The 19,117-nt window shown below is 39.6% G+C and overlaps 1 protein-coding gene across 1 annotated transcript in view; it reads right to left on the bottom strand.

Annotated features, from left to right (window-relative positions):
- Positions 1 to 19,117, bottom strand: part of LOC137333359 (hepatocyte nuclear factor 4-beta-like) — a 49,226-nt gene that overhangs the window by 11,529 nt on the left and 18,580 nt on the right. The window contains exons 3-7 of the mRNA XM_067997509.1: positions 14,747 to 14,841; positions 8,123 to 8,229; positions 5,329 to 5,484; positions 3,828 to 3,915; positions 1,300 to 1,452 (exon numbers count right to left, since the gene is read on the bottom strand). Coding sequence (XP_067853610.1) covers positions 1,300 to 1,452; positions 3,828 to 3,915; positions 5,329 to 5,484; positions 8,123 to 8,229; positions 14,747 to 14,841 — 599 coding nt within the window. The remainder of the gene's footprint in view (positions 1 to 1,299; positions 1,453 to 3,827; positions 3,916 to 5,328; positions 5,485 to 8,122; positions 8,230 to 14,746; positions 14,842 to 19,117) is intronic.

Here is a 19,117-nt window from a genome sequence, read left to right as displayed (position 1 = left end):
GACTCAGCCTGGTTTTCCATCCATTAACGTAAATGAAGTGGAAAATCGGGCTGGCTCCCTTACAGGTGTGTAGTCCTCCCCATCTAAAACTCCTTTGCATTCTATTTTAAGGTGCTCCAAAATGCCCAGTTGCAAGAACAGTAAAATTAGCTCCATCATGACTTAGCTAGTACAGAGTTTTTGCATTGGAATCCAGGAGCAAAAGAAAATTAATGCTACTGAACTGATCCTAGTGCTCAGCTGATGGGGCAAATGGCTGCACTCAGGTCACTGCTTGTGAGGGCCTCCATCTGCACGTGCTCTCGGTGACATTATCCACATGCTGAGTTCTCCGCATCTCCATACTATTTGGGGGGAGGTGCCAAGCATAACCCATAAAAGAGGGAAAATCAGAGAGTGAATGACCAGAGGGCCATTTATTCTAACCCCAACTACTGGATTCCTAAACATACACAACATCTACCCTGTTGGTTAGGGAATGATTTGTGGTGCGGGGAGATCTGAAAATGGGAACTGGTGAAAATACAAAAATAGTGAGCACACGAAGATGCATTGTGCGTTATCATCAGTAAGTGTAAAAGATCCATTGTCACAGGATTGCTAGCTACAAAAGACTGAAATATTTTGTAAAATAATATCTCTAATATAGCATCAGTGTTCAATTTATCATTTAGGTTTTTAAATAAATATGCTGTAACATAGACCATTAAATGGCAACTTTTATTCCCACAAATGTACAATATAATTTTCTAGAGTGCCCATTTAATTCATTTTTAAAAATGTTATACCATAATTCTGAGCATGTCCACATTACATGAATGCACTTCATATTACAGCTTGTTAAATATTGTTGATCATGAGGCAATAAATCAACAATAAGTATAACGTAGGAACTTTTAGGAATAAAAATGTCCATAGGCCTATCGAGCCCTTCTACTTTTCATAGTTTAACCTGACCTACCAGCTTTTTCACCATGTCCTTCTATCTGTTCTCCCTCCAAAAATAGTGAGCACAAGTAGATGCATTGTGCGTTATCATCAGCAAGTGCAAAAGATGCATTGTCACAAGATTGCTAGCTACAAATTTTGAGCCCGTTTAGATCGTCTATTTGAATGAATTTCTTTGGGTGAAAAAATTCTGCCTGACTGCCCTTCTTACTCCTACCTTGTTCATTTTTAATTTGTTTCTCTCTGGAATCTGAAACCTTCACTGTTAACGTCTTAAGTCTCAATCTTTCACAGACATTCAGCTATGCTTATATTTGAACAAACTGTACTCCAATCAGCAAAGACACTTGCCTGGATCAAAGAACACCACAGCTTTGAGACAAGCAAATTCATTTTCATCTATCTGGAGATCAAGTAATGGCTTCACCAGCTCATCAAGGATCCTGTTGGCTACACGCATAATCTCTAACTCTGGGCAGTGCCTGGGAATGATGAAATCATTTCCTGTTGAAAAGGGATGTATTTTGTTAGCGTTATACCTCCAGTTCACAAAACTGACATAGGTGAACATATTCTAAAATCTCAGAAAATTACGAATAACTCAAAATATAGTTTATATTTATATAAGCAAAATTTCTAATTTAGCATCAAGCTTAATCTTTCCATTGTTTTAGAAATTATGATTATTAAGTAATAATGGAAATTTAGGAGTAAAATGCAGGCAGTTGATGCCTGGGTTTTGAGTAGCATTTATAAACCATTGTGGTTTATGATGTCATGTGTACCTAGTTATGACATTACTTGATGGTAACCCCTCTGGAATATCCATTCTTCTGTATAGAACAATATATTAAACAACTGTACATTTTATAATATAGGTTTATTGCAAACATTTAAAATACATTCTCCATTTTTCACTGCGTATATCTAGTGGAGTCTAGAAGAGTCTAAATAAAACAGCACATGGATTACATAGTTGCATTTTGTTGTATTATTTTTGTGTCATCAAGAATGTTGTGAGTTTAAAGTATTGGTCGGCATTGTGATGAGGCTATAATTAAAACTCTCAAGAAGAATGTTAGCAACATCAGAACATTTTTCTTTTCCTCCTTGTCAAACCATTGAAGGCCTCTTCGCAGAAAATACCACACCAGCTTAATCTCCTCTCCCGTTTATTCGAGAACAATAGCAATCAACAACTCCTTTTAAGTGCCTTATGGAGTTAGAGATGATTGGCTGTTGTGCTGTGAGATTGGGGTAGATTTTGACTTTGTGCGATAGTATAAAATGGGTGATAGCGAATCGGCAGCCTGTTGACTTCAATGGAAATAAAAATCGGGAGAGATGTAAAACGGGCTGCTGATTTGTTATCACCTGTTTTACACTATCGTACAAAGTCAAAATCTATCCATTGACTCCATGTTTACATTTTGAAAACCAAACATGCATTGTTGCATATACTATTCTCCTTCATCTCCCAGCAGCTCCATTGTACTGAATAGTTAGCCCATTTCTGATAGCCCTAACATTCAGAGCCAGGTTGTGACAGACAGACTTGTGCACAGACTCAGGAAACCTTGAACAAGGGGTAGATGATCTTTGACCAATCATTAAGATAGTCAGAGTAGACTTGTGAATAATCAAGTTACAGTTCTTGTGCTTATTATATATAACCTTGAATTCAGGTGTAATCATGGAAAAGAAATACATTGTAAATAAGAAAAAAATCCACAGCTTAACTGCAATGGGCAAAAAGCTCAAATTCAGCATGGAAGGCAAACAGAATATTGGCCTTTATTTCTAGGGGGATGGAGTATGAAAGCAGGGAAGTCATGCTACAACTGTACAGGGTGCTGGTGAGACCACACCTGGAGTACTGCGTACAGTTCTGGTGCCCTTATTTAAGGAAGGGACATATTTGCATTGGAGGCAGTTCAAAGAAGGTTCAGTAGGTTGATTCCGGGTATGGAAGGGTTGTCTTATGAGGAAAGATTGAACAGGTTGGGTCTATACTCATTGGAGTTTAGAAGAATTAAAGGAGACCTTATTGAAACATACAAGGTTCCGAGGGTTCTTGATAGAGTAGATGCTGAGAGGATGTTACCCCTCATGGGGGAATCTAAAACTAGGGGGCATAGTCTCAGAATAAGGGGTCGCCCGTTTAAGACGGAAATGAGGAGGAATTTCTTCTCCCAGAGGGTCGTGAATCTTTGGAATTCTTTACCTCAAAAAGCTGTGGAGGCTGAGTCATTGAATACATTCATGGCTGAGTTGGACAAATTTTTGATCAGCAAGGGAGACAAGGATATGGGGAAAAGGCGGGAAAGTGGAGTTTGAGGTAAAAATCAGATCAGCTATGATCTCATTAAATGGCAGAGCAGGCTCGAGGGGCCGAATGGCCTGCTCCTGCTCCTATCTCTTATGGTCTTATAATAACATGAGACATCTAACTAAAAAGCTAACCTCAATCATGTGTAATTAAATTGCAACAGATGCTAGCCGCAATACATTGTAACTTGCTAAAAAAAAATTCTGTTAGTTTGACACTGTCTAAATGAGTATCATAGATCCAATAGGATTCCCATTTTCTGGGATATGACTCCAGTGTTTGAGTGTGTGGATGAGGTCTAGCCACAGACCTGTACAGATAAATCAATAAAAGTATATATGGGACAGCAGCTGGAAACTCCAGTTGATTAAATGATCCTTTAACAATTTTCTTTTGAGTTTCTCAGGTCCTGAGGAGGATTTGGAACTTCTTATGAAGAAGATATCTTGACTACCCTCTTTGGGTGGTCTTGCATTGCTAGAAAAACAGCAAATCAAAACAACTTGAATACTGTTATGCCACTCACTGGATTAATGAAGACAATTCATACCTAGCAAGAGGATGTCCTTATAGGGAATTGAACGTCTGGCCAGACCCAGCAGCAAGTGTTCCCCTGCATGAGCTTTTAGCAGTGCAACCTATAGAGAAAGAGACATTGGTAAGAACACAGGAGTAGGTCATTCTGCCCCTTAAGCCTATTCTGACAATCAATTAGATCATGGCCGATCTGTACCTCAACTTCATTTGCCCACCTTTATTCCATATTCCATGATACCCTTACCTAATAAAAATCTCGATCTCAGTCTTGAAAATTTTAATTCACCCAGCATGCACAGTCTTTTGGGGGAGAGAATTCCAGATTTCCACCACCCTTTGTATGAAAAATTGCTTCCTGATTTCATGCCTAAATGACCTAGCTCTATTTTAAGATTGTTCCCTCTTGTTCTGGATTCCCCCACCGGAAGAAATAGTTTCCCTGCATCTACTCTATTGAATACGTTCATTATTTTAAACACATCAATTAGATCACCCCTCAACCTTCTAAACTCAAGATTAAGCCAAGTTTTTGCAACCTGTCCTCACAATTTAAACTTTTAAGCCCTGGTATCATTTTGGTGAATCTGTGCCAGATCCCCTCCAAGGTCAGTATATCCTTCCTGGGATGCAGTGCCCAAAATTGAATGTAGTACTACAGATTGGGTTTGATCAAGGCTCTGTACAACTGAAGCATAACTTCCTCCCCTTTGTATTCCAGCTCCATTGAAATAAATGCTAACATTCCATTAGCCTCCTTGATTACTTTTTGTAACTGTGCAGTAGCTTTTAGTGATTTGTGCACCTGGACACCCAAATCCCTTTGCTCTTGCACAGTTCTTAGTCTCTTGCCATTAAGAAAATATTTTGATTCGTCTTTCCAGGATCCAAAGTAAACGACCTCACACTTCCCCACGTTAACTCCTTCTGCCGTAGTTTTGACCGTTCACTTAATTTCTCTATGTCCCTTCCGGACATCCTGCTCCCATCTACACAAGTTACTATGCCTCCTAACTTAGTGTCACCTGCAAAGTTGGAGTACTTACTGCAACCCACATCCTGCTATCAAAATGTCTAACTACAGTCATCTTTATCAAAGCTATTACTTTAGTGTGCAGTGACTCAATACACACATAGTTTAAAACATTTCAAATGGATTGCTTAAAGCAACTCACACAAAATCCCTAACTGGTTCTTGGATAACACTTTCTTACTTCTGGCCTGTAATGATCAGACTGTTCTAGTGTTAAATATCGAACAGGAACTGGATCAATACAGTACATCAATTGTCAGATCAATACACTACATAGAGTAACACAAAAGTAATGTACCTGTGAATTTTTTACAAGGTTATAGTAGGTAGACAGGAAAGTAGGGTTGAGGTCACAATCAGATCAGCCGTGATCTTATCAAATGGCAGAGCAGGCTCGAGGGGTCGAATGGGCTACTCCTGCTCTTAATTCGTATGTTCGTATGTAAGAGCAATTTGCTTCCTATTTCCTGTGCCTGTCACTGACCTGATCATCCAGCAGCAATTCACAGAATGCCGGGATATATTTTGCCCATTCTACCAGCACAAGCAGCTGCTGCTTCATGGACTCACTGACATCATTGATAGTTGCTATCTTCTTCATTGCAATATCAGCGTGATGCACAGGGCTTAAAGCAGAAATCTACCAAAAGAGAAAATTGTTAAATTATACAAAGTGATGTACAAGCACTTGAAGAGCTGTGATAATGAGATTTGATCAGTTTTTATTTGTCACGTATGAAAGTGGCATGACACAGTTTTATACCTGTAATATCCTTGGTGAGTTCATAATTTTAGCTAGCATACTAGAGTGAGGTGTTAAGAATAGAAAGGTCATTTCTCCATCACCAGGGAGAGTTAATTAGGTCAGGGGAGAATTTTAAGTTGTTGGTGGGGGGGCAGTTTTTAAAAAGAAAAGATTCACAATGGGCACAACTAAAGAATACAGACATTTAAATGGAATTGTCCTCATGGAATGACGTCCTGGAAGCCTTTGTTTGGGGGTGAAAAGAAGAAATGTGCAATATTTAAGTCACAATAATGCCACAAGCAAATGGCACAATAACATATTTCAACATGATTTGTATTTGTGAAGAACTAAAAAAAATATGGACCTGGTGCCCCTTTAAGTAATTCACTATTTGTTTAACAGCAGTATATACCGAACAATTCCAGTAGGTGGCAATGCAGTAGTCACATTCTGACCAGAGCAGATATTAACAATCCCAAGTAATAAATTATTAATACTTGTGGTTATGAGTTACCCTCTTTTATATATAAAAAGATTTTCCAGCTGTTATGAAACAGGTCAAAATCTTATGGAGATACACAAGCTTGGAAGATTAAAGTAGACAGGTAGAAGTGGAAAAATCTGTCACCAGGTTAATGGTCAACCAACTATTTTACTAATTGAACAATAGCATGACAAAGAGTCCTAATAAGCTGCAATCTTGTGATGGATTTCTTTGCTGCTGTCTTGTACTATGTAGAGATTCAAAGCAGTGTGTGTAAGAAGAGAGAGAGGCTAGGGAAAAACTGAGAGAGAGGCTAGGGAAAAACTGAGAGATTCAGAGAAGTTAGGGAAGGGTAGACAGCTAGAAACTGAGGAGATGACGAGATAACAATACTATACTATAGACCAATTAAAGTCGGTTATTGTTATGTAGCTAATAAATTCCTGTTAGTTGATCAAAAAGAAACACAGGGAACTAATCATAGAGAATACAGGAGAGAATCATTGTGACAATACCAAAATATAGTCTGGTTACTTGTGGCATTATTATATGAAAACTGGTATGTCATTTAGAAGTAACAGAATTTCCTGTTTCCTGAATGAGGTGTTGTTGGGGGAGGTCAAATTTATTTATCTGGTTAAATGAATGGAGTAGAGCTATGCAGGTGAAAATGTATTTTAGCTTCTGTACAATACTGTAATAGAATGTTGTTGGAAGCTCTTTGTATTTTTAAGATTAATGTTGTTAAGCATCATTTGCCCACGAACCTACCTACAAGCATCCGAAAGCAATCTCATATGCTAAGTACGAGCCATTATTTGCTCTTGCCAGTAAAGGAAATGTTGGAGATTTCTGAGAACGATGCCTCTGACCCATCAACAGGTTAAAAATGACAAGGTTTTTCACTTTAGCATTTCATTCTTAATTCTGGTGAGCCAGAGGTCTACGTAACATTAGGCTTGTATTATATACATCATATTTAAATCCCAGACACCAAGAATGAAAGGCCCAACTTTGGGCAGAATTTGCCAATCCAGGACTATTTTGGCATTTAATATTTGTACTCAGTTATTTTTGCACTTTATATTTCCATTAAATCCTTAATAAATATTTTACTCACTTTACCATAATAACTTAGGTCCATGTTTAACGTTCTACCATTTCTGAAGAGGGTAGCGTGAGGGTGAAAAGATAACTGCAAGTTGAAGAATTTTTAATCCTGGGCATCATGAAACTCTGCAAGGGCTAGTTACTGGAAAAGTACAGATTGCAAATCATAGGGGGTCTAGCTCTGTTTACAGGGATGGCTGATCAAGTTGAAAGAGAATATGCCCTAAATTATAACAGAATTTATTGAAATGATGTTGGCACTGCCCAGATGAGCAGCATGCAATTTCTGAAACTAGAAGCTTTGCTGAAACTGACAATAAGGGTAAGTGACCTTTTAGTTTACTGATGGTTCTGATCAGCTTGGAGTTGGCCTTTAACAGCTAGTACAAGGTAATATATAGTGGCTGTGTTACGATCCAGTATTATACAATTAGAAGTACTTCAGCATCAGTGTCACTCCTCCTTAAATGTCATGATTTTCTTCATGCCTTTCACCAATATAACAATTGTACCTTCCATCACCCTGTCACTTCATACAAGAACTATCACCATCTTCAGAAATCCATTGTGACAGGTTGTTGGAGACTAAATAAGGGCTGCAGCAACCTTTAGAGCACCATAACCACTTGTAAATACAAACACAACACAACCGCTAGATATATAATAAAAGTAAGAGTTGTTTTGGACTGAGTTAAACGGTTGTGACACAACTTCAAGATTCAGATGATGTTCACAAACTGCTTAGGCTCCATTGGTACAGTTTATGAAGCCACCTGACTTTGGTTAACTTTGTCATACAGACCAAGCCAACTGTTTTTCTGGACATAATGGTATTGTACATAATTATTGAATTACATTATGTATTGGTGAAATCATGCAAAGCATTTTATGAATAACTTTGAGCATCACTACATTCATTTGTTTTGGTAAAATTACCTGCCAAGCCATTGCTTCTGCCTGTACCAGTGTAGTAATAGAAAGAGAGCCAACATCTTCATAGCTGGTTCTGCGAATGCTGATTCTGTCCCTTTCATTCTGTACAGCTTTGCAAAATATAAAATTCAACATTAAACCACTAGTATTCAATGCTTAAAAGTCCAATTGTACATCTCTCCCTGGAACTTTTTGTTTTCAATAAGTTAGTAGCAAGAAAGAAGTTACATTTATAAAGCGCCTATCACAACCCAAATTATTTCACAACCAATGAAGTATGTTTGAAGTGTAGTCACTGTTGTAATGTAAAAAATACGGCCACCAATTCAAACACAAGGACCCACAATCAACCATGAGATATATGAACAGATGGTCTGTTTTTAGTGGCGTTTGTTGTGGGATAAATGTTAGCCACGACACCAGGAGAATTCCCCTGCACTTCTTTGAATAGTGTCATGGGGTCTTTTACATCCAGCTGAGAGGGCAGCCAGGACCTCCGTTTAATATCTCATCCCAAAGGCAGTAGCTCGAACAAAGCAGCACTCCCTCAGTACTGCACTGAAGTGTCAGCCTAGATTATGTGCTCAAATCTCTGGAGTGGAGCTTGAAGCCACAACCTTCAGTCATGTCAGCCGTGGCTCGATTGGTAGCACTCTCGTCTCTAGGTCAGAAAGTTGTGGGTTCAAATCCCACTCCAATGATGAGCACAAAATCAAGTCTGACACTCCAGTGTAACATTGAGGGAGTGCTGCACTGTCGGAGATGCCGTCTTTTGGATGAGATGTTAAACTGAGACTCCGTCTGCCCTCTCAGTTGGATGTAAAAAATCCCATGGCACTATTTTGAAGAAGAGCAGGGAATTCTCCCTGGTATCCTGGCCAATATTTATCCTTCAACCAACATCACTAAAACAGATTACCAATGGTCATTATCACATTGCTGTTTGTGGGTCCTTGCTGTGTTTCCTACATTACAACATTAACTACACTTCAAAAGTACTTTATTTTGGAATGTCCTGGGGTCATGGAAGGTGCTATATAAATGCAAGTCTTGCTTTCTTTCTTTCTAACTCAGAGGCAAAGAAAGAAAGATGTGCATTTATATAGTGCCTTTCACTGAGCCAAGGCTGACACCTAGGGGTAATTTTAACCCTCAAGAATGGGTGGGTTGGGGCTGGCTGGGAAGTTAAAATAACAGCTTTTTGGGGCGGGACTGCATCCTGGCTCCAACGCGCCCACTTCCGAGTTTGACCCAGGCATGTTTGGATGCGCGCACGCAACAGACACCCAGAAGTCCCACCCCCACTTAAAGCCAGCAGGGCGATACTTAAAGGGACAATGTACCTCATTGAAATAGTTGAGGTATTTAAGTTTTTGTGTATTGCAAAAGTCAAATGAATTTAACCGCACCTGTCCTGGTTTCCCATCGCTTCCGATTCGGCTTCAGGTGAAAGCAGGCAGGAAGGGCCGGATCCATGAGGTGAGTGTTGTTATTGTACTGCTTGTGGACCCAGAGGAACAGGAGTGCCTCAACCAGGCCCAACAAGCTCACCTGGCACAAAATGACCTCTCCCCAACCAATCCCTGATGCTGGACCCCCCCCCCCCCCCCCCCCCGGCTGTCCTCCACGCCCCCCACCTCTCCTCCGCATCCACTCTTATTTGTTCCAGGACCCATGATCTCTCTCCCTCCCACCCCCGTCTTTGATTGGCTGCTCTTTTCCCTCCCGACAGGCAACCAGCCTGTCAATCTGGCTGCCTGGCCCAAGCACAAATACTCACCTTCAGTTGAGTTGTGATTGCAGATTGAGACACTCTCATTTGGCTTCCAGGTTCCCCACATGAATATCTAGGGACGGGCTGGGTTCCCGGCTCCAAGTTAAAATCATGTCCCTAGTTTCACCAAATGCCAACTGAACTTTCTCTAAGGTAATGGATGGAAAATCATGGAGGCCACATGCCCAAAAGATGCTTCTGGAGAGCAAAACTTCCTACTGGGAGTGCAATTTCTAAAATTAGCCCTCTAGTATTCTGGACAGTACTACATTATATGAATTTACCATCAGATGGCAATCTGTTGTTACATTTTCTTTGGTATATTTATTATCAGTTCCAATTGCTGGAAAGAACTGAATTTGTCTCACGAATAAATATGAATCATAGTAAATATTATGCGTGCTTGATTTATTTGTAGTACCTCCTGCTTTTTTTTATTGGTTTAAATGAAATAAATTTCGATGTTATGACACAAGACTTATACATAATGCAACAATAGTGATATATCTTACAATGGGGGAAGATGTCCCCTGTGTACTAGGTAAAGCAAAATCATAAACTTGTTCTTTAGAAGCACATTTATGATTTGTCTACATCTAACACACAGAGGAAATCTTCCTCTATTTTTGCCCTTCTCAAGGGCAATTAGGGATGGGCAATAAATGCCGGCTCGCCAGCAACGCCCACATCCCATGAACGAATAATAAAAAAAAATATCTTGATGGGGGAGATGTCTACTGCAAGGGCAAAGGGTCTCAAATTATTTAATGAATCAGTAAATTTATAAACTTCAGACTTGCAGAATGTACATCCAATATTTTAGCACACTAAGGACGATAATCTGCTGAATTTTTGTTATAATTCCAGGCATTAGCAAAGATTATTTTTTCTGTGACGATTCTAGAATTTTTTAGTGAATCAGATTCCAGGTTCTGTACATATGATGACTTTCATTTTTTAAAATTTACTTATGTAAAAAGAAGACATTGGGGTATAAATTGGACCTTATTGCACCCCAAGGACGCTTGAAAAAATCCAACCTGAAATTGGGTCAGGCATCTGAGGGGGCCACCTACAACAGGTGTTAGGCCCCTTGCATATACTAATGAGGAGCCTAATGCCCATTTTGGGATCCCTTAGAAAAATTGGCCTGCACTGAGGGGCAGGGAAAAAATGGGCTGAATTATCAAAGACAGAAGGCAAATGTTAGAAGGGAATGAGTGAGAAAAAGAGAAAACAACTGGTGAGTGGTGAACTTCTGTTATACACAATAGGTCCAGAATAACAAAACTAGTTGATAGTTGATGGCTGGTGCTACGGAATCTATCCATTTACCATGGCGTAGATTCCATAGCGCTGGTGGAAACACAAAAATTGTTTGAAAGTTGTTATTCCATCTTACATTTCTGCCTGCTGGCTAGGGAACATCAGTACTGATTTTCTAAAAAATGTATCGCTGGCATATGTGGCTGGGCTGAATCAATGGCTAGAGAAATTGGTGCTATGTGTACAGTAGCACTGCAATCTCTGGAGGAGCAGGTGAACACATCCAATAGAAGTCACTGGTCAGCAATCTTGAGATGGTCAGGTCGGTGCTATAACATAAAATGGTATTGAATCCCACAATCTACTTGGCAAGGCTTTAATAAGTGAAAAAAAAATCTTGTGAAGGTTTAATTTTGATAGTTTTAAACTCTAGCCTTCCTGCTTATATTTGCCTACAGAAAGGAACTTGGCATTTTGAGCTGTTTTGAAGCAGAAAGACAATGACTTCAATGGAAATAAAAATCGGGAGAGGAATAAAGTGGGCTGCCAACTCGCTATCACCTGTTTCACATTATCGCATAAAGTCAAGATATACCCCAATGAGTTGCTAGTACATTGGTTAGTAAGAGACGCAAACCTTCTGTTGGTCTGATGGGTAAACGTGCCCCTCGATGTAGCATTAAGCTTTACAAACTAGATGGCTGAGGTTCAATACCCAGTTTATGCTGAGTTATTTGATTCCAGCTGGGGAAGCTGTTGGAGTGCTACAATTGGCCTCAGCACCTTTGGGCTGGGGAAGAGAAAATCAGCAAGGGTCCCAGCTCCTGATTGTTATCCAATGATTTCTGCTGCGCAGTTGGATGTCAAATGAGAATAGGATTTGGTTGGGTTTGCTGTAACACCCTCCATGTTTGAATAGCCTGCCGATACTTGTCGTCTAGGCTTACACATGACAATTGACCACCTGGGGGTAGCAGAGAACTGCTGCCCCATTGGAACTATACCGCAGCACTCTAGGAAATGAGCAGTAAGTGAATCTAAAACCATTATATTATTTGCTGATAAGCAAAACTTCTGTGTTTTACATAAAATTTAATTTTGTTTTTTCTTCTTTATGCCTGCAAGTAGCTTCATAACAGTGTAGTGTTTACCTCATGTGAAATTGTGAGATTGCTGAAATGGTAGAGTGAGGGGATTCACATTCTATAGGATAGCACATGAGAATACATTTTACATTGCCGAAAGTCCATATTGGGAATTTGAGGATGCGTTTCCCACAATCTTTCATCCATTAATTTTAATAACAGCAACGTGTGACCAAATTCCCACTATGAGCTTTCGATGTGCAAAGCTCTGTGCCAGAAGTGCTGAATTTACCCCAGGATTTGCAATATGGAGGGTATATTTCAGGCCAATATATGGGCAGTTTAGCAACTGCATTGAGTTATGCAACTGTGATTCAATGATGCAGACCCAGCAATACGCAAAAGGTTATCAGCTGTCATGACAAAATATTTAAATAGATTCTACAGAAGTTATGCATTTAGACAGAACTGTATTTGGCCAACATAAATTATTATAATTTTTTTGTAATGGGTGTTCCTTTGCTATGTTTTTTTATTCCATTTTAATGTTAGTTTTGATTGTGTATTTTCTTCTAAATAGGCTTTCAGTGGCAGCCTCAGTCCCAAATTGTAGGGATCAGTCACCTCACAGGCTTAATCAGAATATTCATGATCCAATTTGTTCCATTAATTTGGACTGAAACCACATTAATTTTCTCATTAACTATGTTAATGAGCACAGATGATGTTAGCCTGACTTTGAAAAATCTGCCATCCGTGTGTCAAAGCTCTGTACAAAGGCCCATATCAGACTGCTATTAGATATAATCCATCCAAAGTCTCATATGTATGTCTAGGTGAGAATTAAATGGCAGCAATGTCACTGGGGCTGTATGATGTGAGCCAACGGGATGGAATTGACTAAATGATCAGCCTCAGTAGTGGAACTTCCAATAGGTGGGTAGATGTTACTGTACATAACCTGTGGCACTAAGGTGTTTAGTTGTTGGCTAATCACAACAAAAGCTTGCTGATGTGGAGCATTTACAAGACAATGGGCTAGAAATCACGCGGAGTGACGAGGCAACTCTCACCGCAGCTCCTGCGAATTTATTAACGAAAATACTTACTGCGGGCTCTGTGGCGTCCAATTGCTTGAATTTGAACTTTAAATAAATTGTGCGCTATGAACCCAGCCTCTGAGCAGCGTGAGTTGCCGCGCAGCTGGAAACGTCTGTGAGGAGAAGACACGCCCACAAAATCTGTCAGGGAGAGAAGTCCCGCCCATAGATTCAGGCTGCATTGCTCAAGCAGGCAAGCAGACTTCATTCATTTAAAGTTAGTATTCTGGATGTCATTGTAAATAAAAAATTATTTTTTTTAATAAAAAGCCAAAGATATAATTTAATTAAATTAAAGAGACAGAAGAGAAAAGTAAAAAAAAATTAAAACTTTTTTTTAATGAACAAATACTATTATAATAAGGAGTAGTGAGACTCCACATTTTTAAAAAGTTAATTTTTAGTTATTTGGCAGTCATTAAGACTTACCATGTTTTTAAAACTTAGTTTAGACCTGGTATTTTTAAGCGTACCTGTTTGGTGGTGTAATTAGTTACTTTCCAGCTGTGCAGATAAGCAATTTGGTGCTTTTTCAATGATTTCCCTGATTGCAGCGTGCGATGTCCCTTTTAATTCAAAGCTGTCATATCACCGGCGAACCACTAGGAGCGAGTTCACAGTATCTGCGTTTTACTGGGCATGTGCAAATGTGGGAACTTGCTCCTTCAATTCACCACTAAAAACTGAGAGCGCTGTTGAGCTCCTCCGTTATTTCGGGAGCGATTCTGGCCCATTATACGTAATTACAGCTACATTGACATGAAAAATATGCCAATGTAGATGCCATAAAATATAGCAAGTTTAAGTTAATCTTTATAGGACTGTGTGTGTGTTTTCGAAAGAGGGAGAGATTGCGAGAAGATGTGCTTGAATTCACCCAATTTACCTGTTTTATATATTTAGCAAGATCCCTGCTATATGCTACATTTCTTCTCAGCACAGAATTTGTTCATTAGACACTTTGTTCTGCACAACATTTATTTGCCCAAGCAGGTTAATAGATGAGTACAGGCATGTTATCATAGTTTTGTAACTAAGCTTTGACAACAATGGGCAATGAAGCAGCAGTTAAGCTGTAATTGTCAGGTTTGTGGTTCCCAGTGAGATTTTATTGAGTCTTTTCAATTAAAAAAAGATTAACAATGACATCTGTAATATATGTAAGGACTGACCAGATGTGAGATTTTATGTGCCGGGTGCAGAATTAATAGAACCTTTTCACTAAAAATAATATTAAAAGAAAAGGAATTGTCATGACATTAATCTTTTACGAATGCCAGTGGTGGTAATAATTTATCTGTATGGTGTCTGATCCTACATACGGTGGGGGGAGGGGGTGCGAAAGTCTCAACTTTATGCAGATCTGACCGGAGAGCACAGCAGATCAGATGAATGTCCTTACCTTCTTTTCTCATCCCAGCTCTGAAGCACTTCTTGAGTCTGCAGTACCTACACTGGTTCCTTTTGTCTTTGTCGACCACACACTGCCTGCTAAACCTTTGGACAGGAAAGATAACATTGATTATTTTATTTGTCAAAATGGCCTCATAATTGTTGTCTACTTCATTTTCCAAAACGTAGCAGAAATTTTGAAATGTCATCTCAGACAAACAATGTGCTGTACGCACTTTGAGAAATAACCATTAAGTAAAGCTCAAAGAATGAAAATGCAGAATATAATTTCTTGCAGGAAAGACCTTCAGGCCAGCCGTGTCCATTTGTAAATACAGTGTATATGAGGACATCACTGGGCCACCTCATGCCCATGATGGGTTGTATTTTAGAGTAATTTTGACAAAAATATATTAAGAGTAACAGATAGAGACTCAGCGATGCAGCAGATTGAATGGCCCACTGGGAGACCCTGCATGGTGATCATATTGCGACAAGAAAATAAGGAGTGTTAGATACTCACTGAAGGGTAGGGTAAACACAAAACGGTTTTGAACGAACGAACTTGCATCTATATAACACTGTTTTTAGTGGTGTTGGTTGAGGGATAAATGTTGGCCAGGACATCAGGTGAACATCCCTGCTTTTCTTCGAATAGTGCCATGGGATCTTTTCCATCCACCTGAGAGGGCAGACTTAAAAGATCCGTCAGCATTTCGTTCCCTCTGTGTGGTATCTTTAATGCACGATTAACCCGTTAAATTCCTGTCTGTGACATTTTAAACCGGTTAATGACTGTGTAAAAATAACACAGACAAGTGATAACCCGATGGAAATGGAAATAAAAATCGGGAGAGAGGTAAAACGGGCTGCCTATTCGCTGTCACCCGTTTTATGCTATCGCACAAAGTCAAAGTCTACCCCGAGGAGTGCAATTCAGGAGGACATCTCCCACAACATTTCATCCATTTAAAATGAAAATTTACCCCATTAAACATTCAAAAATTATTCAATTGGGTCCAACACTGGATTCAATGGCTCTCTCACCATCTCCTCGCCTCTAAGGCTACTCATCCATATGAAACAGGCATAGCAGTATGTTGATGGCCTGGCCTGTAGAAGTTGGTTTCTTAAAGGTGGGTATCACATTTTATTATCGGTTGTAAAGATATATATATATATATTTATTTATTTTTGCTTTAGCTGCATTTTTATTGATGCACTAAATTGTGTTGCTGTTTTTTTTTGTCTTGCATCCAGCTGCTATTTCACTTGCTGCAACCAGATTGTCAGGATGGGAATTCCTTTTTGAGTTCTTATTGCACTCCTAAATTTGGAGGAGCAAGAGTCAGGAGCGTCCAGAACTAATGTTCCTAATCTTGATGAGCACAAAATTCATTTTTTAAGAAAAGAAGCTTATGTATTAGGTGTTATAGGAATAATTTTGTGAAGTTCTGTACCTCCCATGGAGCCTCACTAGATGGGAACACGAGTTGCAGAATCAGTCCTATAGTGATATGGTCCTATCTCCAGCCTGCACTCCAGGGTGGAGGTAGGGCAATATCTCAGCCTGTCTGATGTGACTGTGCACTTGGGGTCGCCTCACAAAATTACAACCTTCCATCTGTTGCAGTGTGATCTTTTACACTGTCTTTTTAAAAATTGTCTTGAAGTTTAAAACAGATTGTCGTTACACATACAGTTGATGGCACGATGATATCACTGTGCTAATTACATCATTGCATATACTTTTTTTGTGAGTCTAATCGAGTCTTCATTGCTGGATGCAGACTTCAGCAGGCAACAAAGGCCCCTTTCTATGTAGAAAGGATGTTCCTCAAACCATTATCGAATAATTTTATAACCTGAATACATCACTGCACAGGAATAAACTAGTGCGATAACTGTTAATGACACCTTTAACTGATAATCCTAGGGTCTGTAGCAATGGTAACTTCATTTGTATGAATCACAGCGATTTTATTATCACATGATCAGATTATGAAGTTATTGAAGTACAACGTGGCACTTTTTGAGTAATACTGGATGTTAAGGAGTAAAGCAGGTTAGAATGGAGGTTAGTCAGCTTGATTAAACAATGGAGGCTCCTACCTTCTCTATTCACTGTAGCAATAATGACAGGGAGCTAATGGGAACATCCAATTCTTTTTGAACTAATCAGAACTAATAAGCATCAACATAGAGAGTGGAACAATAGCTCCCCAATGGCTTACTGTGTAAATGTACAGCCTGGTATGGTACTAAGCCATAGAGACCAGGAAGTCCCAGGTTCAATTCCTAGTTTGTGCTGAGTTAGCTGATCTCAATTGGAGTGGTGCCAGGGATACTAGAATTGGTTCCAACACCACTGGGCCAAGGAGAGAAAGGTTACCCCAGATTCCTGTTCCTGATCACTATGCAATGACTCCTACTGGAAAGTACATATATGGATATTAGGTGAGGACATAATCAGGCTTGTGATGTCCCCCAATGATCGAAGAGCCTCCCAACCCTTAATGTACAGGTTCACACCTGAAGAATGGCCTCTTGGGCAAGGTATCAGAGAGCTACCATAGTCCAGCATGTATTAAAACCATCAGGAAAGAAGAGGAAACTAGGAAAATAAAAGAGCAGGACAAACAAATTAAAATTTGGAGGTTAATGTGTCAACTTGGCTCAATGGCAGGGCTCTCACCTTTGAATCAGAAGATTGTGGGGTCAAGCCCCATTCAAGGACTGGAGTGCATAAATTAGGCAGTACTGAGAGAGTGCTGCATTGTTGGAGGTGCCATCTTTCAGATAAGAGATTAAATCAAGGCTCCTGTTGAGGTGGATGTAAAGATCCCATGGCAAAGATCAGGGAGTTCTCCAAATGTCCTAGCCAAAATTCACACTGCAATCAACACAACCTAAAACAGATTAGTCGATCAGTTATCCTACTCCTTGTTTGTTGGAAATTGCTGCTTGTTACTGGCTGTCACATTTGTCTGCAAAACAACAGTGACTACACTTCAAAGATAATTGGCTGTAAAGGGCTTTGGGATGTTTAGAGATTGTGAAAGGTACCATTGAATCAATGTTAAAATGGCTCCAATTCTGAATCCTGAATGAATGCAACAGGCCTCATGCTACAGTTAATCTTTGAACAACTTAAAATGTTTGGCTTTTGGTTATATGCTTTAATATTTGTCGGTTCCCCAGTATCAAACCCATAAATCACTCTGGCAAGTTATTGGATTCAAACTTAAGTGTATGGTTGATTAGGAATTGATAAACTGAAATGAGGGAAGCAAACCTGAACTCAGAGGCCATTTTCAACTGTTTGCAATCTTATTAATATATTTTATTAGCTGTCCTTCTGAGAGTTATAATCCATAAAACCGTGCCTTGGCAAAACATTTGTAATGAGTCAATTTGAACTCAACATCCTGGGAACTGATAAGAGAGGTAATAGGCCAGGGTGAAGCTGAAAGTCCTCCCCAAATCTCAGAGCTAATGCTAAACTTTTCCTGTTATTCTTCCTTCATTAACTTGCTCATTCCCCCACTCGTAGGCAATCCAGCACACTACCATAATGCACATCATTAGCTCTGTTTGATGGGATTTGAACTCTGGATTATTAACCCAGGCTTATGGATTATTAGTCCAAGAACATAACCACTACACTACCATACCTATGAAATAAACAGTCAAACACACCTTTAAGAAGGAAAGAACTGGCAACCATAGTTTGTGTAAAGGGTATGGTTGCTGAAGGTGTGTTGGGCCATTGCATTGTGCTTATGTGGAGAAAGCTGTGAATGAAATGAGTGAATGTGGCGCTTAGCTAAAGGTCTCAATTAAGAGATTCTGCTGTATGGTTCTTGCTGCCTGCAGTGGTAATCCAGAGAACATGAGTTCAAATCTCACCTTGGCAGTTTCAGAATTTGAATTCAGTTTTTTTTTAAAAACCTGGAAATAAATACTGGTATCAATAAAAGTGACCATGAAGCTGTCAGATTGTTGTTAAAATCCAACTGGTTTACTAATGTCCTTTAGGGAAGGAAACCTCCCGTCCTTACCCAATCTGGGCTATATATGACACCAGTCTGACAGCAATGTGGTTGACTCTTAACTGCCCTCTGCAGTGGCCTAGCAAGCCGTTCAGTTATATCAAACCTCTACAAAGAATTTAGGGCAACAAGGGATGGGAAATAAATGCTCAGTACTCCAACTCACCCAGCCTAGCATCCATCCAATATTCCAACTCACCCAGCCTAGCATCCATCCAGTACTCCAACTCACCCAGCCTAGCATCCATCCAATATTCCAACTCACCCAGCCTAGCATCCATCCAGTACTCCAACTCACCCAGCCTAGCATCCATCCAATATTCCAACTC

The sequence above is a fragment of the Heptranchias perlo genome, chromosome 16, assembly GCF_035084215.1.
Source record: "Heptranchias perlo isolate sHepPer1 chromosome 16, sHepPer1.hap1, whole genome shotgun sequence".
In the NCBI taxonomy this organism is placed as follows: Eukaryota; Metazoa; Chordata; class Chondrichthyes; order Hexanchiformes; family Hexanchidae; genus Heptranchias; species Heptranchias perlo.
Note: the sequence above shows the minus strand (reverse complement) of the source record. Positions and strands in the feature narration are given on the sequence as shown.